The sequence below is a fragment of the Notechis scutatus genome, chromosome 1, assembly GCF_049901735.1.
Source record: "Notechis scutatus isolate UNSWTSFEM ecotype Mainland chromosome 1, rNotScu1.2, whole genome shotgun sequence".
In the NCBI taxonomy this organism is placed as follows: domain Eukaryota; kingdom Metazoa; phylum Chordata; class Lepidosauria; order Squamata; family Elapidae; genus Notechis; species Notechis scutatus.
In genome coordinates this window covers 120,221,607-120,245,926 of record NC_142009.1, presented here as the reverse complement: position 1 = coordinate 120,245,926, position 24,320 = coordinate 120,221,607, and the positions used below count along the sequence as shown (strand labels likewise).

The 24,320-nt window shown below is 34.5% G+C and overlaps 1 protein-coding gene across 2 annotated transcripts; it reads right to left on the bottom strand.

Annotated features, from left to right (window-relative positions):
* Window positions 1-268: 268 nt before the first annotated feature.
* On the bottom strand, window positions 269-23,528 carry SLC17A5 (solute carrier family 17 member 5). Of its 2 annotated transcripts, none has more exons than XM_026665202.2 (11): window positions 23,024-23,528; window positions 14,604-14,800; window positions 13,304-13,537; window positions 11,886-11,973; window positions 11,561-11,647; window positions 10,801-10,919; window positions 10,237-10,395; window positions 8,285-8,417; window positions 5,762-5,909; window positions 3,517-3,607; window positions 269-809 (listed from the first exon to the last, which is right to left on the bottom strand). In XM_026665202.2, the coding sequence occupies exons 1-11, from the start codon at window positions 23,208-23,210 to the stop codon at window positions 672-674; spliced, it is 1,581 nt and encodes a 526-aa protein (XP_026520987.1). In that variant the 5' UTR covers window positions 23,211-23,528; the 3' UTR covers window positions 269-671. The 2 variants fall into 2 exon arrangements, with proteins under 2 accessions (XP_026520987.1, XP_026520988.1); XM_026665203.2 differs by lacking the exon at window positions 23,024-23,528 and adding an exon at window positions 16,668-17,170.
* Window positions 23,529-24,320: the final 792 nt, after the last annotated feature.

Here is a 24,320-nt window from a genome sequence, read left to right as displayed (position 1 = left end):
CTACTCATTCATCCTCAATTACAATTACACATCTTCATGCCAGTTGCTGCCCACAAATATTAATATGCTTCTGTGATCTTTATTTGGATAAAGGGAGTTTCAATTCTAATACCGGAATTGAAGCAAGAGATGAAAGTGAAATGCCATGCTTTCAAACTTTTTTTTCCTGACAGAAGGCAACTGAGGATTTGGGCTTATATTCCTGAATCATCAGGGTGTGGCTTTCTTGATTTGTGGAACCTTCACAACAGATTTATGGGGAAACATGTACATTTTAAACGAACATTTAATTTCCATTTGTTTAAATTAATATGACATGAAAAATACAAGTAAAATAGTAACAATTCTTGAGACAATACAAACACTCTGCATTTCTTTTTATATATTATCCCTTCATTACAACTTACTGGCATTTTAACAATCACTCATATTCCATTGATTTTATAAATAAATATTTAAAAAGTAGATAACATAGATTAAAATATGGCACATCTTTATATATTTACCAAATGAAATATAATTCTGTTGGATTACATCCCAGTTTAATTCAAAATGTAAAATGTCTTTACATATTAAAAATGTAAAATGTTTTTACAATTCCAGGAAAGGAACCATAAAAGGCATTCCGAGTGATGTAATTGTAATGCTTTGTCATTTTCTCCAGAATTCCTTCAGTTCCTATGTATATGGTAACCATTTAGTGCCCAGTTTTGCACTTCTCCACTGCTGAACAATGCAAAGAAAATAGCTCCAAATAAGTTAAGGGCAGAAGCAATATAAAACACGTTCCGCCATTCTTCTATAGTGTTCTGGTAAAAGAGGAATACAGAGGATGAATCAGTACAGCATGATGATGCTTAAGAGTGAGAAAAACGCTTTCCATTAAGATATTCTTTCAGTATCCTGTTTCAAGTCTTTTGTTTTATCTTTTTTATTCTTAAGCTCATTTTTTTTCCTTTTTCAATATTAGATGTAATTAACCTAGTTAACAGCTCAGCAATCTGCAACTTTCTTTAGGTGAAGCAGATCTATAGTTTAAAGATTATTACAACTGAATTCACTAATATTTGGTATTTGTGCTAACTATTATATCTAAGTAAAACTATCCACACTCGTAACTTCCCTCCAAAGAGCTTTATTGTTCTCTTTCCTATTGTTTTATTTCATCAAACTTGAGAGGAATAAAGTATGTGGGTTAAGATTACCCATTGAACTGCATGCATGGTTGAATGAAAATTCAGCTTTGATATATGCAATCTGAAATTGTGTCAAAATGATCACAGGTTCATACTGATATCATGACAAAAACTCCACTCTTGCATACGTGTGGCTTACACTCTCTTGCTGTTAAATAAACAGTTTTCTATCTTACTATAATTTATGTGATATCCCTCCATCCTGCCTCCACTGTAGATATCAGTGAAAGTGGGGGAATCCTGTTTCTTTTGGGGCCATTATTTCAACTGTTTTAAAGACTCTAATCTTAAAAAAAAAGCTGCCCACCTTCCATGAGAAAAGTGGACTAGTCAGTTTGGCCAAGATTAAAACTGTGTAGTTTGAAAAGGAATCCTAGAAATGAATTTGAGCAAAGCACAGCAAAATGGTAAGCTTAAATATGAATTACTAGTGAATATAGATAAGAAGAACATGGTGACTAAAGAAAGAAAGGAACTTGGTAAAAGTTAGATTGGGGGAAAACTACACACACAATTAAATACTTTGGGCTAACCCTTCAATGCTTTGTTTATAAGTTTTCCAGTAATTCATAACTGGAATAATAAAATGTATAAAGAATCATGTGGATATTGATATAGCTAAGGCATTTTAATTTTCACTGTTAAATAAAAATGCAATGCTATTTTACCACTATACAGAAGTTTTAGCCGGGAAATTTGCTTCCACCTATTGCAAGATCTTTGTTAACAAACTACAGCACTTTCACCATGTAAATTAGAACTTTCTAAGCTCATAGACAAAGAGAGCTAGGACTAATTAACAATTATTTTAATTCCATGTTAGATTATGGCTACTGTTTGACTTAGGCAGATTCTACTCTACCTTGCTGAATTGCAACCTCAGGCATAATTAAATAGCAAGAAGTGAGAAGAAAAGGAGGACATGAAGATTCAATCATTTGTCTTAGAAAAAAAGTGTAGATATCACACTGCCACTCTTGTTCAGGAACAAGCACCAAATTTAAGTAACCTCAGTTTACTGACTTAGATACCACTACAAAGTGTGGAAATGGAAAATAAGAATTTAGTTAAGATTTAAATGAGCTCATATTGGAAAGTACCATTTATTTCTGATTTAAAGCATTATAAGAGCCTTGGTAGTGCAGTGGTTAGAGTGCAACTGCAAACTACTTCTGCTGTCTGCAATTTGGCAGATCGAATCCCACCAGGTTCAAGGTCGACTCAGCCTTCCATCCTTCTGAGGTGGGTAAAATGAAGACCCAGATTGTTGGGGGCAATATACTGACTCTCTAAACCACTTAGAGAGGGCTGTAAAGCACTATAAAGCAATATATGTCTAAGTGCTATTTCTATTATTCTCGAGAACTGGAATTTAAACTGTAACTTAAAAGTTACAGATTTATTTGTGCAAAACAAACCAATGGGGAATTTGGCATATCTTCTCCAATTAAGCAAAAGGACAAAAGAGCTATAATTATAATCTATATATGTGGTTTTTATTGCATACATAAGTTACAGTCAAAGTTAAAACTTTAACCCTAGTTTCTAAAGATGCTTAATAATACACACTAAATTGTAACTGACATTCCTTCAGTATTATATTGAGAAATAAATGAAGAATTTTTTGAAGCTGCTTAGTTACAAACTTCTAGCTGTATGGCGCTTTTTTTTTTTTTTAAAAAAAAAGACAAAACATTAATGTGAATATATAGAAACATTCTTCAGAGGTCTGGTGTAAATACTTTTTTAATTAATATTTTGAATTCATGTTTCCTTTCTTGTGCTGTGACTTCTCCTGATTATAGACTATCCTAATTTTATTTTATATTTATTTAACTTGGTTGCTGACTTTGGGAGTTACTTTGCACTGTTTTGTGAGAAGAATTATTTTAAAATAAAGAGATTTGTACTGGGAAATCTTGGAACATATTTTTTTTTGCTAAAAGATATATTTTTACAGAGTTCTATCAAGAGCTAATCTGATGAAAGAATAAACAGAATATTAAGGGAAAATAAATAATTGGCTGTATTTATTATGTAATTTAAGACACACTTGAGTCAATATTATTTTCTTGAAAGTATCTAGATAGATTCATGTGATTTTTTTTTAAAGTAACAAAGTGCAGTTTAACAGTGGTCATTCCTGGGATATTCTTCCAACTTCTCAGCCAGCCTACAATCTTAGGATTTTGTGGTGATTTCTTATCAAGTACAATGGTCAGCCTTTTGAGATCAGTAAGGGAATACAGTTATTACTCAACTAAGAATGGTACACGAGACTTTTTTTTACTTTATTAAAAATAAAATAAGTGTGACTTACACTGTGAGTCAGAGCTTTAGCAACAAGTGGTCCCACCATTCCTGGAATAGTACCAAATGTATTTGTGATTCCAAGGAGGATGCCAGCATAGCTAAGTTAATAGGAGAAAACAAGGATTAGTCCTTGGAACTTTCCAGTTCTCAATTTTGCAATTCTTTTCCTGCCCCTTCAGAACCAGATTAAATTATATGTGCACTTCCACAATGGAGGAATTTTCTCAACAGCAGTCCAAGCATTTTGGCATCCAAAGCCCTCCTGACAGACTGAAATGGGAGACGAGAAAGAATTTCACACATGATTCATCCACTTGTCTGCAAAGGATTAGAAACGCTTCTCATGTGTCCAAGGTTCTTAGATATTAGCATGGGGATTCCCACTGCAAATTAAATGGTCTCCCTCCAACTTCATTTTAGCTCAGACTTGACAGCTAAGACAAACTATACTTTCCAACAGCCTTGTTATTTAATAAATGCACATATACAGTAGATACCTATGGTATGCATACTGCAAATGTTAAGCACAAAGTTTATTTCAAAACAGCTCAGTGTAGCATTTCCTCTCAGAAAAAAGTAAGCTCTTCCTTCCATTAAGAAATGTCTTTAGTTCTATAATGTCTACAACTGGCCCCTTTCAACAACTATGCCATTTACAAGGGAATCTCCATACACACAAAAAAATGGTCCTTCTGGGAAAATATTACGAAACAAAGGATTGTCAGTCAATATAAATTATTGTGTATTGGTATCTGAATGCAGCTGGTATGTTCTAGATAATCTTGTACAATCTATACTTATATTCTCTCAGAAATACTATATAGATTGAAGATGTGGGGTCTATTCGATAAACAAAATGGTATAACTAGCTATTAGCGTTGTAATACTTATAACATAATGGGAAAGTAACTAAATTATAATTTTAAAACAGCCAATCAACTGCATGTTTTAGAAGAAATATGATCTAGGGAAGCTTATAATATAATACATTTCTTAAAGGTGCCACAAGAATCTGTACTGTTTTTGTTGCAATAACAAGAATTAAAGCTTTAAATTTTGATGTGGTTATTGCTTGAAGTTAATATTTGAAATGTGTTTGCCACTCTCCAAAGTTTTAAAAAAACATGTTCAGTGTTCTGTGGAATTGAATGGCATCATGATCCCGTGTGTGTCGTGAGGGAACAAAAACAACAAACACCCTCCCAAACACACAAAGCCCAAATGGATATAGAGGAGCATTTGATGATCCAGGAAGATGCTGTCATTATGAGAAATGTGACAAGTGGAAAGCAGGAGGATTAACAGCTGTACACATCTGTTTGTCCACCAGCTCCAGGTGGCAAAGTAAGGGTAAGGGAAAGGAACATCTGGTAACTATGGAAGATTGGAGGAACCATGTTGGGGAAAGAATATTTTCCATTCATAACAAAATTATTTCCCCCCAACTTTTGTTTCTCTATATTTTTTTCATTCACTTTGGCAAAAAAGAACTGTTCCCAATGGGGCTTTCAATGCTAGATTTATAAAATCTGCCACACCAAAATCTGTCTTTTATAGGAACATGCTGGGCAATGGTTTTCTCTGCCCAATACAAGGGAGCCAACTGCAAACTGTCCAGCAATTATCACTTGAGAACTTAAGTAAGTTTCTTCTGACTGAGGACACAAGAAACGAAGCCCAAGATTTGCTTTTTAAGTTTGGTTTTGATAAGTGTTTTGGGGTTCTCTTCATTCCAGCTGGGACAAGCCATGATCAACATGGCACAGCATGCCCAAAATGGGAGCAGCAGCTAGCAACAATTGTAGATAAATTAGCTTTTGTCACATGCACTGTAATATCTACTTTTATTATTTCTAAATTATTTTGAAAGAGTTCTGATGTTATCTTCTATTTGTCACTCTTCCCTAGTCTTCTCCATTTATCTTTATTCTTAATGGAAAATAAACAAAAATATTAAGGATGAAAATATTTTTTCTTTCATCACTAAGAAATGTCTATCAGGAAGGAATCTATAGTTGTCCTCTGATATTTGTACCAGTTTTGGAGAACATGCCCAATGTTGATGACAATAAAAATTCAACTTGTGTGAACCTCTTAAGGAATGACATGGCTTGCAACAATCTACAATGTCTAAAATCACTCTTCATTGAATTCTGTGCCTTATACATAATATAACGAGATTATCTGTTTCAGGAAAGCTTAATTAACAGCTAGTAAAAAACATAACTAGTAAAAACTGTTAAAAAACTTACGATGGTGCAATATCCAAGTGGTTGATACTGTAACCTGATGTGGAGAACCCTCCAAGTGTTGTTGATATAGTTAAAAATACAACTGCCACTTCATAATTGCAACCTATAAATCCAGCCGCCATGAGGAATACTGCAGGTCCAATCATTCCTTAATTAAAACAAAAAATAGAAAACTTTATACAAGCACTTTCTATTAATTATGTTCACGATATTTTAGTGTAGTTTTGTTTTTTGTTTATTTTATACAAGTAGTTATAGCTTTCATCTCTTGACCTGCAACAAAGGATCACTGAAGCATAATTTCACCATCCCTAAATAGATAACATTGTCTAAAATAGACAATAACTCAGCAATATCATAGTAATATTGTCAGGGAACAAGAATGGTAATACACATTCCTTGGAATTCATAAATGGAAACAGGTGTAGTCTCCTCTGATCCATCCAAGCTCAAAGAACCCACTACAGTATTATCAGCACAAGAAAGTCAATATGTTGGAGACATAGAGGATTAGTATTATGTAGACATTGGGAAACAAAGCAGGATTTTAGAAGAAAGCAGGTAGAACAGTGGGCACACAAGATGAGGGTATTTGTAATTTGATAGCAGAACATATGTACTATGTAGAAAGGTTGAACTCATTTTTACATAAATTCCCAGTAACTGGAATGGATGTATATTTACATTTTTTTAAAATCGGAGTTTATTTCCAGTTTCTGGCAAAACCTACCCATTGTAGACAATAGGTTTGCTTTATGACTACAGTGTTTGCTTTATGACCGTTACAAAAGTCATAAAATTGGGTGTAGTCATGTGGGGATCCACTTAATGTCCAGTACAATGTACAAACACTTCAGGCTTAATTATGGTTGTACATCAAGGAGACTATCTGTATAAGAATGCATCCTCAATACAGTGGCATTTAATGGACAGTTCAGTATATTAAATGGTAGAAATCTAACATCATTATTAAAAGATTCAAATTAATTAAAAATGATGGTGTTTGCTGGAGTAGCATGATACTGTTTTTAATGGCTTGCCTAAATTACACTTATGCTTTCTGCTAGCCATATTACAAAATGTGCATCAAAATTCCTGCTAGACTTTCTTGGAGGTTGTCTAAATATTTATCCATATGACTTTAAAGAAATCAGCTGTTTTTTAATGCAAGCTAAGAGTATATTAATTTGTGTGTTCTGTGTGATACTTTGAGATTGGCTGATTATTACTATTTTGCTATGATAAAAAAACTAAAAAATTAAATTAGAAAATATCGACTGATTGTCCTGCTTTCTATTGCCATCTAGTGTACAAAACAAACTTTAAAATTCAGATGGGGGTATCCTGCCTTTCACATTTTATACAATATCCAAGCTGTTGCTGCAGCTTTACTAAAATCAACACACTGAATCTATTTTAAAAATCAATTGGGTCAATAAAAAAAAAGAATACACAAAGTTATTAACAGTCTTCATTGTGTTCAAAGCTATTTATTTTAAGACAAGGCAGCAAAGGCTAATGTAGAAAACAAAAAAATGTGAATAAAAGGATACCCATTTCCTTATCTAACAATCTCAAAATTAATTTATGCTTGGTAATTTCAGTTTGTTTCAAAGTATTTAGTTATCAAGGACAAAAGATTCAGAGGGAAGCAAGAACATGGCAGCTGTAGTTAAGCAAGTATAAGTAGCAGAAGCACATTGGAATATCTAAGTAGTCCTAGAGAAGATGCTTTTCTGAACTTCAAGAGAGCTACTTTCTACTTAGTACTATATAATCTACTTTGTATTATGCCATTGTATCAGGTGAACAAAAGTTTGAATTGGCATAAGGCAGCTTCCTATCATTTTGAGCACTTATAATGCTAGCATGTTTTGCCCATGCTTCTCCCCAAAAAAAAAAAAAATGTTTCCAAAAATTTCAGGGTGATCCTTATCATTAATGTTGAGAAGCACCAGTCTGGCAGGGAGGGAGCTCAAACAGGGAGTTAGCCTAGAGTCACTGCACAAATGCAAAAGGGCTAAGACTACTCCTCCCCCAGGTTTCTTAGAGCCTTATCTAATTGTTCCCAAGTGTAGACTGCCAGACTGGGGAAATTACAGGTAGAACATAATAATTAGGTTGCATTCTGCAAATGTGGGTCTAGTTGTTCACACCTGAAATTAATAGATGTAATTACCATAGGGAAATCTTATTTTAAGTGTACATATAGTCCTCTTAGATTGTGACCTTCACACATATGCAAGATATGTTGGGCCAATCCAGGAAGGAGCAGGGTCCTTCTGACCAACTACTGTATTGTAATTGGAAAAGCTCATCTTATGTAAGAAATGCCATGTCTGGAAATGAATGAATGAATGGATGGATAGATAGATAGATAGATAGATAGATAGATAGTATTACATTCAAAAAATTAAAGGGTGTCGTATCAAACACTAAGTATTCTAAAATACCAACCAATTCACTTTCATTCTAGCAGTATTCTCAATGAGTTATAGACTACATTACAAACGTCTTTCTTACCTATTGCTGTAAATGTTTTGCGAACACAGACTGTTGACATATTTTTCTTTTCCCGTAAATAGTCTGCAAACTGACCACACACAATTATACAAACCCAGCAGCCGAAATAAGGAAGTGCAGATAAAAATCCATTCTGTAGAGGGGGGAAATGGTTGGGGATGGCTCTGTTATTAAAAATAGTTTGAACGATTCTTTGTTGGATCATAGATATGATTTATGATATAACCATGAGTAATGTATCACATTTTTAGATATGATCATACACCCACAAACACACCTATAGAGAGGATCACAGATTTAAAAATAAGCACAAACAGAAACAACATATTAATAAATAATGCAGGCAAGCGACCAGTAATTTATATACAACTTTTTGTGACTCTTTTGATACTGATCCATCTTCAGGTTACTTCATTCCTTCCAACCACCAAACAGATGTTTGACAAGATGAGAAAAATACAGCCTCTCTCTGGTTTCCTTCATTATAAAAGCTTATATATATATTTAATATGGATATGGAGCTTCCAGACAATTGTTGAAATTGCCTGAAGCCTTTGAGAATAAAGGCACCGCTTAAAAAGTACTTAAATGAAGTAACCTTTTTAAATGAAAAACAATGAAAAACAACTTATAAAAATTAATTTTAAGTATGCGGCCAAGATGTAGCACCTGTTCCATTGGAGAACCATTATAAAAGACAAAGCTTTTTTTCATGATTCTGGATTAGAATGGATATTGCCATTGCCTCATTTGGTTTAGGTGTATTTTACTGGTAGAAAGGCAGATATTAGTTCAACAGAGCCTTTTAGATTTAAGGCACTGCAGTTAAAAAAAGAAAAGAAACCCCCCCCCCACCCGCGGGCTGGATGCGTCACTCACAGGCCATGCCCATCCCAGCTCCACGAATGGGAAAAACATCATGAAACATCACATGACGGACGGCAACGTAACGCGGGAAGTTTGACACCCATGATGTAAACAACATAAAAAGGGGAAAAAAGAAAGCAAGATTCTAAGTTCTGATTACATAATAGCTGAAGAATTTAAACTGCTCTGTCCTGTTACTAAGATTCTTCCCTTGTACTTATTAAGTATATAACCTTCTGAAGAAATGCAAGTATGCATCAGGCAATGTGGCAATAGCCAGCCACACCAACAGGCTGCAGAACAGTTTCTACCTGTGGGCTGTCAAGACTTCTGAAAATAACTTCATGCAACATAGTATGACAGACTTGCGGGGCCGGCAATAAGATCACATAGGGCAGGGGTCTCTAACCTTGGCAACTTTAACACTTGTGGACTTCAACTCCCAGAATTCCTCAGCCAGCAAAGCTGTCTGAGGAATTCTGGGAGTTGAAGTCCACAAGTCTTAAAGTTGCCAAGGTTGGAGACCCCGACATAGGGTAATAAGATTGGGTCTGAGTTAGGGACTTCTGTCCTCACTGTGAGTTGTGTGTGTGGGGGTGTGTGTGCATGAAGGGAGGCTCAGCCAATCTCATTGTACACATGTTGTACTCTGACAATAAAGGTAATAAATAATCTGTAGGAAGCCAACATTTTTCTCCATTTTTTTTCCTTTTAGAATAGTCCACACAGATGACTACTTGTGAAAAGGCCCCACTAACAGAGTTCATAGTGTCCACTTATTACGATAATTTCGTAAAAGAAATTCTCCTGGAGTACACACACGGTAATTTAACTATAGCCATATCCCAGGAAGATTATGTAATATTTGGTTCTTACAAACATCTGAACTTCTGTTGATTAGAAAGATGGACAGAAATGCAAGAATTGGGCCTAAGATTGGGAATCAAATTCTCATTCAGTCTAGATATTAACTGAATTACTAATAATTAATACAGTTATAAAGCCGCCTGGATCTAGGCTCACGGTTGTACCACTTTAGGATTCAAGTTAATCTTTGTAACATTGGAATGCATAGGATAGCTTACCTCCTGGACATCAAATCTCAATATCTCCTTCATGTATGTAGGCAGCAGGGTAAGGAGAGTGTAGAATGTCCAATTATAAGAAAAGTGTGCAACAACAATGGCCCACAGCGGAACAGATTTCAACATGGCTTTCCAAGGCACAGATTTTTGGGTAGAAAGCTAAATGGAAAGAATACATTCAAAACCTTTAGATCTCAAGGAATTTAATTTTTAAAGAATCTGTTGTTCAGCATTATGAAGGGTTAATTCTGATGTAACAAATTTTTGATACATAGATAAAATATAAAAAAAACTAGGCTATATGATCAGGTACTGAATCTAAATCTTTCATTGGAGAATAGCTACCACCATTTCACTGTAGTTGTATTAAGATGAAAATCCTAGGTTTGAAGAACTTGTTTTTGAAGATGAATGGAATCCTTAGTTGTTCTTGTCTTTTAATTTTTAAAAAAATTACCATGATTAAAAGGTACTACTTTTCTCTTTTATATATAAAGTGGATATTTATACTTTATATTGCAATTAAGCTGGATGATAACTTAAGTATTTACTGATGGTTCATACCTGTTGTGAAAGAGAAGACAAAATATATTCTTTTTCAGCCAGGGAAATTGTCTTGTGAGTTTCAGGTGTATTGCTAACCATACATATCCAGAAGAGGAACCACAAAACACCTAAGGTACCTTAGAGTGAAAGAAAAAAAAATGCTTGTGTTTTAAGTTGAAGACAGGAAAAACATGTCTATGGCTAGACTAACTAAAAATTATCTGCATGTGAATGTAAGAGCCTTGTAATAAAGCTTTGCAAGAAAAAAAAGATTGAAAAGTTACAGGGCATTTCAACAGCATTGTTTTTCTGTAATGTTTACAAGTTTGTGTCAATGTGTCCTAGTCATAGCAAAACCAATTGTTAGCGCATAACATACAGTACTTAACATAGTAACTTTTAGACCTGTTGGCTCCAGTATAGCTAAAGGTGTTACATGTAAAACGATAGCAGCTGGGAGAGGAGAAACACACACACACACACACACACACACACACACACACATGGAAAATGCTTAGAAAATATGATTATTACATAAAGGCTGAATTATTAAGGAAAATACAAGCCCACATCCCATGACTGCTTGGAATCATCAAATTTCTCAACCATTTGCATCTTCCTGACAGAAAAAATAAAATAAAACCACACAATCAAATCTCCACAAGTCGGTAAAAAAAAAGCATCTGTACAAGTATAATAGTTTACATAGGTGCACTATTCTGGAATTAAACACAAAAAGCCTTAAGCAAAGAATTATGCTTACAATGAGACTACTTACCAAATATGTAGAATACATAACTCCAATCTACATAAAAGCATATTACACCAGACAAGGGAAGTGAGACAACCGTTCCTAGCTGTGCACCTACAAATTAAAATATTTTTTTTTTAAATGCTGACAGTATGTATCTTAGTAAACAAATTATTTATCAAGCATGGCTAAAATAATAACTGAGTTAAGGATAACCTTGGTTAAAAGCAAGGCCTGCATTATAGTGAGCCATGGCCACGGGCACCAGGAAGAATACAGGATGAGGGAAGGGAAAAAATTCATAGCCCATAGTCAACCATGGTCAAATTTAAAAATATTTATGGAATCTTACCTGCATATGAAATACTAAGAAGTTTACTACGTTCTAATGGAGGAGCCCAATTAGACCACATAGCATGCATGGCTGGGAACGTTACACCCTGGAAAATATATTTGTTTATCATATATACTATAATATAATATATATATATATATATAGCCCAAAAACAAGATAATTGATAAAATACAATATTTTATTTTAATGAAATGTTTTTCTTCAATAAATCCTCGGAAAGTATTGGTTATATTAGCATGAAGCCGTTTTCAACAAGTGCACATAGCTAAAGAGCAATTAAGCAGAACTTATTTCTTGCCCATCATAGTCCTTCAGATAAAAATGTTTTTGGGAGTTATACTGATCGCTCAAGTCTTAGCCACCAAAATATTTCTTCTATCTAGACCATAAATACTGATATGTAGTGAAGCATGATGTAATGTAATCAGACAATGAAAGATTTTTTAATTAAAAAAAACCCTTATTCTTAAATTTAGACCCCAGTTAAAGTAATGCAGAATTTAAAATGAAAAAAAAAAAAAAAGAAGCAATAATGTTTAAGATGCAAGAGCATCCAAAGATGCAAAGGGACAATCCATTTTAGGATCAACTTCTAGGATACTTTTAAGAAACTAGTCTTTTGTTGTTCACTAGGGAATATTATGGGCAGAGTCTATTCTGATAACAGTTGTCACTGGATGCTGCTCCAGACAACTAAACAATATTTTATTATGGTCAACTCTTGAATAGTCTGCTCTGCTGATATTATTTTTAAAGATACTCCATTGAGTATGGCATTTTATTTATTCATTAAACGTTTATGCTTCCTATTTCCCCTGTAAGGTAACTCTGGGCATAATTTTGCATCATGAATCTGATTTAATGATTAACTATTTTGTGCTCCAAAATATTGAGAACTGCAATGAAAATGATTAACTGCGACAAAAAAGGAAGTCCTTCATTAAATATTATAAGGTACAAATGAAGCTGAAATTTGTCTTCGTGCCTTCACTTTGGGGATCCATGTTCTTGGCATATTCTTTGCTCATCCTTCCCAGGAATACCTTCTACTAATATGAGGCAGCAGGACTGGAGGGTTGGATTAGGTACAGAACAGTATACTTCATATCTACAATTTTTCACAAAGAAGGTGCTTTACACTCCACACACTTGTCTTTACAAATAGTACAGTTACACTCACAAAAACCCCCACATAATTTTCGTAATTTTCATGTGGACCTAGAACTGACAGAAAAGAAGAAACACTCAAGTTCCATATCTAAGTCCAACATGTTGAAGTTCTGTGTCAAGATTTAAGAGTGTGTGGAACCAGGAGATACTCATGTCAGAAAAATAATGAAAAGTGGTGGTCAATTGGGTGTTTCCCCTTCTTTTCCCACGTTTTTGCCAATATCAAAGGAAAAATGAGAAATTACCTCACCCAAACCTTCTAAAACTCTGACTGCTATGAGGAACCCAGCTCCTAGATCTGCTGCTAATGGTGTGAACAAGGTGAAAACAGCAGTACCCAAGATGCCAAATCCCAGCAGCAGCTTTGCCCCAAATCGGCGTGCCAGATATCCCCCAGGAACCTGAGTAATGATGTAGCCATAGAAAAAGGACCCAAGGATCCAGCCTTGCATATCAGCATCCCAAGGATAGCTTTTTCCCTAAAAAGAGAAGAGGAAGAGGCAATATTTTCTACATCATAAGAGAAAAAAAGAAGTATTGTGTTCTCCCACTCTTTAATGACATATGATCCTTTGTGGACTTTGCTCCCAAATACAGCCTGGTTAACAAATCCCATTTTCTGTAACAGTAATCTCTGTGCTCATTAGTATGACTTACATGAAAAAAGCCTCTTACAATGTATACCCACTACAGAAACAACCACATCATTTTTTACTGTTTCCTACGTTAACTATTACAATATATCAAAGAGAAGTGCTATAACATTTTTAAATAATGTAAATAATATATGCATTATTTTGGAATCCTTTTCTGGTTGTTTTTTATTTTTTATCAATGCATTCAATTATGTTACCGTGCTTGAAATACAAGACATTACACACTTTTGTTAGCAGCCCAAAGGCACATAAATAAAAGAAGTCTCTTATACTAAACTTGATCACTGATATATCTCCGTTCTCTGTCCCTGGTCTAAGATATTAGCGGAACCTGATATATATCATGCTAAGATAAGGGATAGTTTATTAAGAATCATAATTGCATTGTATCATAAATCTGTATAAGATTGTGTTACGTTTCATGTATTGTTAGTTCCCCAAAGTCAGCTGGACAATACACTCTCTATGTATAGGTACACACTTCATAAGGGGACTTATTCAAATCCAAAACTTGACATACAATGCAATCCTATACAAATTTAATCTGATTTGAGTTCCTTTTGGTTCCTTGACCCTTTATTCCTTGATTATATTTACAGGATTACAACCCAAATATGTTCAGTTAAAAATGACTACATTAGCTAAAAGAAACAGCAGGGCGTCTTTTCCAAGTCTTTTCACACAACAATGCATCTTTTGGAAGGTTGAGGAGCTAACATATGATAGGTGTTGATTTTTATCATTTGCAGAGATCTTGTGGTAAGAAAAGAAACATGTCAGTCAATAAGAACTTGCCGAAGCCTATTGGCATCCCAGTCTTCCATTATAGATTTAATTCTTAACAATTAAGTGCAGCTCACATTCTCAAAAATAAACTTGTTAAAATTACCGTAGTGTTACGAGGAGCTACTGGAGTGGAAGAATGCTCCGGGCATACATTTGAGGTGATATTCTGGTTCAAGCTTGTATTTAGTTCTATCATGTCCACTAAGGCAACGCTTAAATTCACACGAAGTGCATACAACAGGAAGAATCCAAAGAAGGCCCATATTGCTAAACTGAGGCGAGCAGAACACCATAAGGGCACTAAAAGAAGAAGAAAAACACATAATTGTTAATAGCATTTCCTTCCAAGGACAAATAATCCTTGTAGTCTTGCTCAGCTGTAATGTTTAACCAGATAGAAGGGTCAATACCATTAAGATTAGCCTACTCCTGCAAGAAGCAAGACATAAAGCATTTTCTACTCCATTTATCTCCATCAAAGAACCATAGTAGTGGATTAAGTAAGACTGTACATGGGAGTAAGTAACTGATTCACAACAAAATAAACAGACTTAATCAATAGAGATAAATTAAAATGACAGTTCCACATGGCAGATAGGAGAACTGATGCTGGATTCACTTCGATAATCTTCTGGATACAATTCTACATCTGTCTCCATCTCATCTCCAGACTACTAATAAGAACATGTTTTTATTAGCAAAGTTTCCCTTGGTTAAAATCAAGGCCTCCAAAGAAGAGACAGTAAGGTCACCACTAGCAGGTAACCATCTACAGGCCTCGCCTCTGCTATTAAGGGCAGCAAGAAACCACGGTAAATAGATCAGGATAGGGTGAAGCTCCTGGTGAAGCTTTAATTTTATCAGAGACAGTAAACACTAATGGAGATGGGGTGGCTCCTGTTTGTTTATTTACCTCAGAAGCTTCACAATTAAAATACTATATGACATGAAATTTGAAATACAAGTTTAAATAGGTGGGCTCCTATCTCCCCAGGTATCATATTTTATTGTCCATAGACTCAAAGTGAAAAAGTTGAAAGTCCTCTGTTTGAGCGCTCTCAACTCACATGATGCAATCATTGAGAATGATGATTGATGACAAGAAGGGATGCAAACTTGCAACACTAAGAACAAATGGTATCTGAAAGTTAAATTGAATTCATGGCCATCTCTTAAAAACATAAGAGCATTAAAGCTGCAGGTAACAAACATTTTACTTGCTTCTTGGATTGATTTATATAGTTGCCTATTTCACATAAGTGACTCTGTGTGGCTTACAAATATTAAAATTATTGAAACAGCAAAATCCTTTGAATGGCTTCTTCAGGAAACCCAGACTAAGCACTCTTTCTAGCAGCAATTTTTGGCAAAATGTATTCTATAAATCTGCAGTTCTCCACCCAAATTCATGGTACCATGATATCACTTGCTACACATTCACTATTTCAACCTTTTTAGAAGGTGTAATGATCAGTAGCTATTGTTCTTTCTCTAATCCTTCCAGCCTTAAAAATGAATTTACTTCTTTATAAATAATGAAACATTTGAACATTAAGTCCAAGTAGATTAAAATCAAATAGATGCAGGTTTCATTTTACAGGGAATCAAAGGACTATGGATTTTAAAAGATTTGTTACATGATATTAGCAACAGCCTTCCTAGTAGCATTTAGGTTACAAAATAAAACTAAATGAATAGAACATAAATTTGATGCCATGTCTAGTCAATAATACACAAAGTCTAATAAACAGAATCAAATAATAAGTGTTATAAACTTCATATTCTTCATATTTTACAAAACTGAAATCAAGTATATTATAAAGCCTATTGTAATTCTAGTACAATTATTCAAGGATAGATCTAACTGGAATAAACAGAAGTAAGGAACAGAAACTTATAGTATTACAATTCAAAACAAACATAAAAAAGTCTCCCTTTTTGACAAGCCATAGACTGTATGTCTTAACACACCACTTACTGTTCTAATATACAAATATACCATATCATATTCATCATCATCTTGCTTTAAATATACATAAAACAAAGAAAATACTATTTTTCCCTGAAAAAAATTAAATACAATAGCAAAATACTTTTTTTTTCATTTTGGAAAAGATTTTGACTTGTACCATTTAATATAAATAACCTTTCAAAATTAATTTATTACCTCCAACATCCAAGGAAGCTTTTGTTTTTGCAACCAACCTCGTTTTCATATTCATATTGTATCACTTCCTAGGTACTGTTGCACCAATTTATTGAAATGTTCCAGGATCATTACTTCCTGTAACTTCTTTGAGGAAGCTGCTGTCTATTTTTTTTTCAAGCCTAAGCTAGATATAGCATATTCTTCATCTTGCTATTTCCATACAAAATGTTAATAGTACGTAATGCTTTTTAATGCTAATGGCACTAATATGCTGCTGTTCATAAGAGACGCTAACCTGAATCTTTTCACCAATTACACTTACACTTTCCCTCCTCCCAGTTCTACTTCTCTGCTGGGTGTGGAATATCCTGTTGAACAGCAGCAATTTTTTTCAGCAACTTCCTTCCTTTTCATTTTCCCTATAATTTATTTCTACTGTTTCCTATGCGGATCTGTGCATACACGCCCACCCATGAAATAGACATCTACTTTGTACTAAATGGTTTGCTTTAAGTCAACCTACGTTTCTTAGCTCTATTTACAATTTAGCAACATGACCTATCGATCACAAGCAGTCATTTCCTAATGTGTGACGAAATCAACGACAATTTCATGGATACACACAGGCATGGAAAGAAAAGGACCTTGCTTTTATTTATTTATACCAATCCATACACACATGCAAAGTTCTATCAGTATAACTTTAGTTATAAAAACTATGAAATGAAAGATTAGCATAAGAAGGGGAAAGACACATATTTCAGTGGATTTTTAAAAAAAAACACACTAATAACTGTAATGCTTTTTTCATTGTGTCTTGTAGAAATATGACATAATCGTCTATGGTGACTCATAAGACTACATTTTTTTATAAGCTGGTTTTGACTCAGAGTTAACTGTGGCTTGTGGACTAGATAAACAGTGAAACAGCTGTTTGAAAGACATAAGAACTACTTCAGGCAGGGAGATCAAAGTTCTAGAATTTTGTGTCCAATAGTAACCAACCACATCCTTTAGAAGCTCAGAGGTACATCAAGCATGTTATGAAAAATATTGCAACTACACTACAATGTTAGTACCAGAGTAAGCTAGAAAAGAAAATTCTATGTATACATGTTGTAAAAACATATGTATCCTGTCATTCTTCCAACAGTACACAACAGTAGACAATTGTATTCTTCTATTAGCTGAATGATAGCAGCTAATCCTAAATCATCTATGGGAGAGCTTCACAGATTTTAATGAGGGATGCGCACAAACGATAAGAATCTGCCTAGTTGCTCATTTAATCATTCATAAAATACTGAACTTCACCACTTGATACATTTTGGGGGCAAATTTGCATTTAAAATCAACATTGTAGTGACTTTTAAAACGATTATGCTCAGTAGATTTTTAATTAAAAAAAGAAGGTAGGATAAAACTCATTTTCTGATAAGTACAGATAGTCCTCACTTGATGGCCATTCATTCAGTGACTGTTCAAACTTATGATGGTGTTGGACAAGCGGTAGTTACAAATGATCCTTGTATGTGTGGCTCTTTCAGCATCCCACGGTCACATGATCACGATTTGCTACTTTCCCTGCCAATTTGCCACAAGCAAAATCGATGGGGAAACTTGCAGGAAATTGTAAGAGCACAGGCACATGGTTTTTCTACTTACAACCACATTGTTTGACAATAGTTTCTGTTCTCAATTAGCTTTGTTAAGCAAAGACTACTTATAAGTACATAACATTAAATACCGTACTTTCCATTTTTAAGTTTAGTCCAGAACAATGTGACTGAATTCACTGTACTTAGAAGCTAATGCTTTCAACCACTGAATTATGACTTCGTATTTTAAATTAGTTTTCTGTGATAAGCACTATTTCCCTTGTATTGCTATGTTTAATCATACCACACAGAAAACAAATTGTTTGAAATTAAAATACCCTAAGGTATTACCCCATTATTTTAAGCTTTTTTCTTTGATCAGGTGACTTCCCCCTCCAAACCACATCAACAAGGAACTTTTGAAATTCCTTGTAGTTTTGAAAGAAGTTTGCCATGTGGTTTAAGGCCTTGCTTTGGACAAAAGCAAAGTAAGCAATTTGGGCTAATTTGCTGTCCTAGGTAATTGCTAGCTAATTGCTAGCTAATTGCGAGGCTATTGGACTAGAGCTATTGACACAGGATGTTCTGTTCCACACTTAGCTCAGGACACTTTTTAGGTGACTTGTCTGAGAAATATTCAGTGTCCTTCACAAAGTTGTTCCAGAGATAAAATTAGTGAAAATTAGTCTATCAAAACTCCCTGTTTCCAATTGCATTCTCAGATTTGTAATTCTTTGCAAGGTTATATGAACAAATTTAATGTGTGTTTTATGATCCATTCAACCTGCCTTGAATTTTGCTTTCTTTTGAATACAGATGCTGCATTTATTTAATTATATTCTGGTATCCTACTCCTAAATATTAATAATAAAGCATGTTATATAGATACTATAACTTTTCAGACCATGCTCCTGTGAATGTCATATCCCTACTTCACAATAACTTAGTACATTTTTAAATAGTCAATCTTATCAGCTTATCATATGGTATTCTACACCATATCTTTGGTACGGAATACTTCAAAAGTCTTTCAGGTCATACATGCTTCTCTACTGTTGGCAGAAAAATGCACAGACAGGAAGTTATCAGGAACTGAGCTTGACCTGAAGGAGATGTTATGTACAAAAAAGAACAATTTGTTAAAATTACATCTTTAAAGTAGAAAATTAAATAATAATTAATTCTCCATGCACCCCATTCAAGCCCTGAATGGTATATAACTTTTAAAATATGAATTTAAAAACCTTGCATTTTCAAAATAGATTTTTGGAATGTGTATCTCCTACAAAAAAGCAATTTCAAATTCATCTTTTTCAATTTGACTACTTGGCTTTCAATATAAAAATCACAGAGCAAGAATAAAAAGGAATATGCCATTCCTGTAGTTAGCTGTATTTAAATGGCAACATAGCCATTTCAGATCAAAAAAGTAAAAATAATCTCAGAAATTAAGAATAGAAGAAAGTTCTACAAATTAATTAACTGAAATATAAGGATTTTAGCCAAATATTAAATTAAAAAAGGGCAAGGGATGAAAGAAAATGAGAACATAACTGCAAAACAGATTTCAATCTGTATACCCAGGACTATTCAGACATACCTAGCAAACATTTAATTCACAATTGCAGAAAAAAGCAAGGTAACATTTAGAATGCAAGTTAAGCACTATCCATGCTGAACATGGATATTTATTAATCTTCCTCCAAAAGAACTTTAGAAAAAATGGGAGGAGATACGTTTTTCAACTCCAATAAATGATGAAATTGACCAATGCAATAATTTCAAAACATATTCTAGCTGGTATTAATGAAATATTGAAGGTAACTCTATAAAGCAATAATTTTCACTAAATTAAACCTATTTTGTTGTTGTTGGATTTCCTTTGTATAATATGGGGGGAGGGGAAGAAACAATTATTTCCCCATTCAACCACTTAGTCATTCAAGTAGATTGAGCCAGTTATTCCTTCATGATTAATCTGATTAATTTTATTTATTAGCTGTATAGAATGGAAAAGCTGAAATATAGTGAATTCTCAAACAGAATAGATCAGTTGCTGGCAAAGCCAGTGTTCTTATATATTAGAACTTCCATAAAACAAATTGTCAATCCTTTTTCATCATGTTTTGGAATTCCCAATGAATACTAGTTTCCCAGCAAGAATAACCTTCTAAGAACATTACTTATCATAAAGGATCTTATCATTAGTTTCACAACAAGAGTGACCTTGTTAGAAAATTATTCATGCTGAAGGATCTTATCATTAATTTCCCAGCAAGAGTGAACTAAGAAGAAACTTTCCAGAAGAAACTTATCACTCTTAATAAACTAATCACAGATATTTCCACAGGTCTGTCTTGGCTGCTAATATCCTTTAGTAACTTCTAGACCAGGGGTGTTCAAACTTGACAGCTGTAAGACTTGTGGACTTCTAACTCCCAGAATTCTTCCTCCAGTCATGTTAGCTCAGGAATTCTGGGAATTGAAGTCCACAAGTCTTAAACTTGCCAAGTTTGAAGACCCTTGTTCTAGACCCAGGGGATGAATAAACCCATTTTTCTCAATAGTTACTGGAATTTTCACTTTAACAATCATGGCAAAAAAAATTTAGTTGCTATCCCAGATAATTTTAAAAATAGGTCCTATGTGAATGCCAAAATAATGATCAAGTTTATTATTGTAATAATAGCCGCTACAGGAGCAATTTATTATAAGAAAACTAATGCAGATACCTGTAGTATCTAGAAAATGTAATGATTATCCAACTACAATGGAATCTTCTCCTGTAGTCACGTTTTATATTTTCGAAAGTGTTCCTACTTTCATTCCTTCACATTATTTCAAACAAAAGTATAAATACTTCTGAATAATATTTGACAGGGGTATCCTTCAAGATTTCCACTACATGAAGGTGGATTTAATTTTCTGGGCCTTCAGAATTCATATTAGACATTTTAGCTTTGATGGGATAAAAATCCAATAATAACGAATATGATGCTTTCTTTTTATTTTGTGTTTAAGATTAACTGTTAGGGGAATGAGTACCTATATATGCTTATAAACTTTTCCATTCCTTGGCAATAAATAACATGTCAAAATTAATTTAATATGTACATTAAGATCATAAGAGAATCTACTAGCAGTGACTTGCCCAGAATAACAATTTTCTATGTTATTTTTGGTATAATAACTGAAATTGCTATTGTTTGTGAAAGAATTTTAAAGCTTTGCTATCATGTGAACATATTTCTACTTTCAATAGAAAACAGTTCAGAATGTTTGTGACTTTTATAACTTCATCATACTGAGCACATGAATGCCATTTTTTCCACACATTTTACAGTAAATAATTATGCTACAATTTTATATAATTGCAGTAACTCATTTGGCTAAAATTGCAGCAACCATATTTTTCCTCCCAATCTGAAGACAGGAAATTAGACTTTTTACCCTTTCTACATTTATTTATTAGATATTTATTTATTATATATTTTCAAAGGTAGCTAGAGATATTTAAAAAACTCAAACAATTTATTTTTATTTAGGCTAGAGAAGGGGATTGAGAACAATCTTGCCAATTTGTCTTCTAACTGAATCTGAGGTGTGAAAGTTTTAATTATAGTCACATTTAGTGCCATATTTTTTTAATAAGTGGAGGGTGTTAAAACATTATTCATAAATGAATGAATGAATGAATGAATTTGGACAACACACCAGCCAAGATTTGTTTAATATCAGTCACTTGTTTTCCTGGTGTGCACTTAGCCCTCCCCATTCTGTTCTCATTTTATCTTTTCGTACAAGTTTGTGGATCAAAGAGACAGTTAGGGTTAGGGTTTTATTAATTATAATAGATTTGAAAATGCAAGTAAGTTAAATTGCAAGGCAGCAAACAAAGTAAACCATATCTTACCCTAGATTCTATGTAGCTTAAGTAACATGGGTTCTTCTTTATTATATGTAGTTTACCTGTGTGTGTATTTATTATAGTGTATGTATAATTTACCATGAACATGTCTTGAAACATCTGTGTTAAAGTAAATTGGTCATTTCCCACCCACAGAAATTATGTCTTCTGTATCCCTACAAAATTATGCCCCACTTGTGGAAAATCAGTGCAATTCTCTTGTTATTTGCATGGAAATAATGGTAGAGAAGATACATATGGAAGTAACCAGATAATAACTAGAGTGAGAAACAGTATGATGTAAGGCAGCTTCTTGTATCAATGAATTACCGTAAATTAATGGGAAAAGATACCATGGCACTGACCTGCAAGCAAAATAATCTATTCTATTTTCTTATACTGTATAATTATTGACCAGCGACAATTAGCAGTTGAAGAAGGTGGAAGTGATCCTTTCTTGCTAACATTTCAGAGCTTTTATACTCCATATTTCCTTTTACTATTGCCTGCAAGCATTTTATAGGCATATCTGCCTAAATATAAGGTGCCTCAATAAATTCGGTCGTCCACCACGCTTGGGTGCCTCTGCTCTGGTAGCAACATGTTCTCCGAATGACTCAGGAGTTAGCACCGCCGAATCCGACGGGATTCACTCTTTAAGCCGAGGTTAGTGTTGTTTTGTTTAGTGACCAAGCAGCCAAAACCTCCCATTAACAGAGGCACTCGCGCCTTCTCCGGGGTACTTAAAAACGGCGACACGCCCACCCAACACGGGTCTTTCTTCAGTGTCACCGAGTTAGAGGCGAAAAATAGAATCGCGGGAGCCAAGGAAGCAGCAGCTAAGAGATTCTTTCAGTGGCGATTCTTACCCTCTTTGGAGCTGGGTTGAGAGTCGGACAGTAAAAGCGGAGTACGGTCCTCCTCCTCCTTCTCTTTTGCCTCTTCTGGCTTCGGAGTCTGCATGTCGCCTTGCTCCGGATTCCAAAAGAACCTCACTGGCCGGTCCCCCGGGCTAGAAAAGCAAAGCTCCAGGAACCGGCACGTGATCCGTATCATGTGACCTGGAACGAACACAAATACGACCAGTCTAAAGATTCAGCCCCCGTTGGCCGGCTTTTCTTCCTGCTCCGCTTCTCGTACTCGGCCATCTTTAGTGCTGGCATTTTGACAAAAGGAAAGGTTCTGTGGGGAGGGAGGGGGAGTTTGCGGAGGCCGCATTCGGCCGTAGAAACTGTGAATAGTGTCCCCTGCAATGTTAACAAACATGACAGAGAGAGCGAAAGACTTGCCCCATAATGCCAGCAGGTGGCGGCATCTGTCCCTTGACTGCTAGAAATTAAATACTTATTGAAAAAAGATGTTTATCTTTCAATCGAGTGGTTCCCAAGCAAAAATTAAAAGACAACATTAAATGAGATAAATTCGTTCAATTGCTGCACTGGTCAAAAACAATAGTAAAAAGAAGCAATAATACGTGGATTTGCAAAAGAAAAAGCATAGCATGGAGTCTGATCCTTTACTGAAATGCTGAGAATGAGGCAGAGTAGTTAACTCTTAAAATTAGAGGAGGATACCATTCTGAGATAAAGTATCAAGGCAGCTAACACCTGTAGAGGAAGACTTTTCATCTTTTCCCATTGTCTTTTGCGGAAATAGTTCTGCCAAAATACAGATTGGTTCTTGCACTATAAATATTATAAAACGTCCTGTTCTGATGAAGTGAACAGAGGCCTTAACTTTCCAGATAGAAGATCACATGGAATATTTGTAATTATTTACTACTAGGCAGTCGGGACAATGTTTATTTATTTATTTTATTTATTTATTTGATTTGCCAATTGTTTACAAGATAATAAGTATAAATGTATACATAGTTGTGAATACATGAAATGGGTACATATAAGAAAAATAAAAGAATAAGAGAAACAATAGGACAGGGACGGTAGGCACGTTGGTGCGCTTATGCACGCCCCCTACAGGCCTCTTAGGAAAGGGGTGAGGTCAATAGTAGACAGTCTAAGGTTAAAGTTTTTGGGGTTTGGGGAAGAAACTACAGAGTCGGGTAGAGTATTCCAGACATTGACCACTCTATTGCTGAAGTCGTATTTCCTGCAATCAAGTTTGTGATTGCAATCAAGAATGTGACAGTGTTGGTGTAGAAATATA

Excerpts from the sequence above, each read along its gene's own strand:
- SLC17A5 (XM_026665202.2), bottom strand. The coding sequence starts at position 23,210 with ATGATACGGATCACGTGCCGGTTCCTGGAGCTTTGCTTTTCTAGCCCG. Across the intron at positions 14,801-23,023 it reads TCAACCCAGCTCCAAAGAGG|TGCCCTTATGGTGTTCTGCT; the intron begins GTAAGAATCGCC and ends TTCTTCTTTTAG. Across the intron at positions 8,418-10,236 it reads TGAGATTTGATGTCCAGGAG|AATGGATTTTTATCTGCACT; the intron begins GTAAGCTATCCT and ends CCCCCTCTACAG.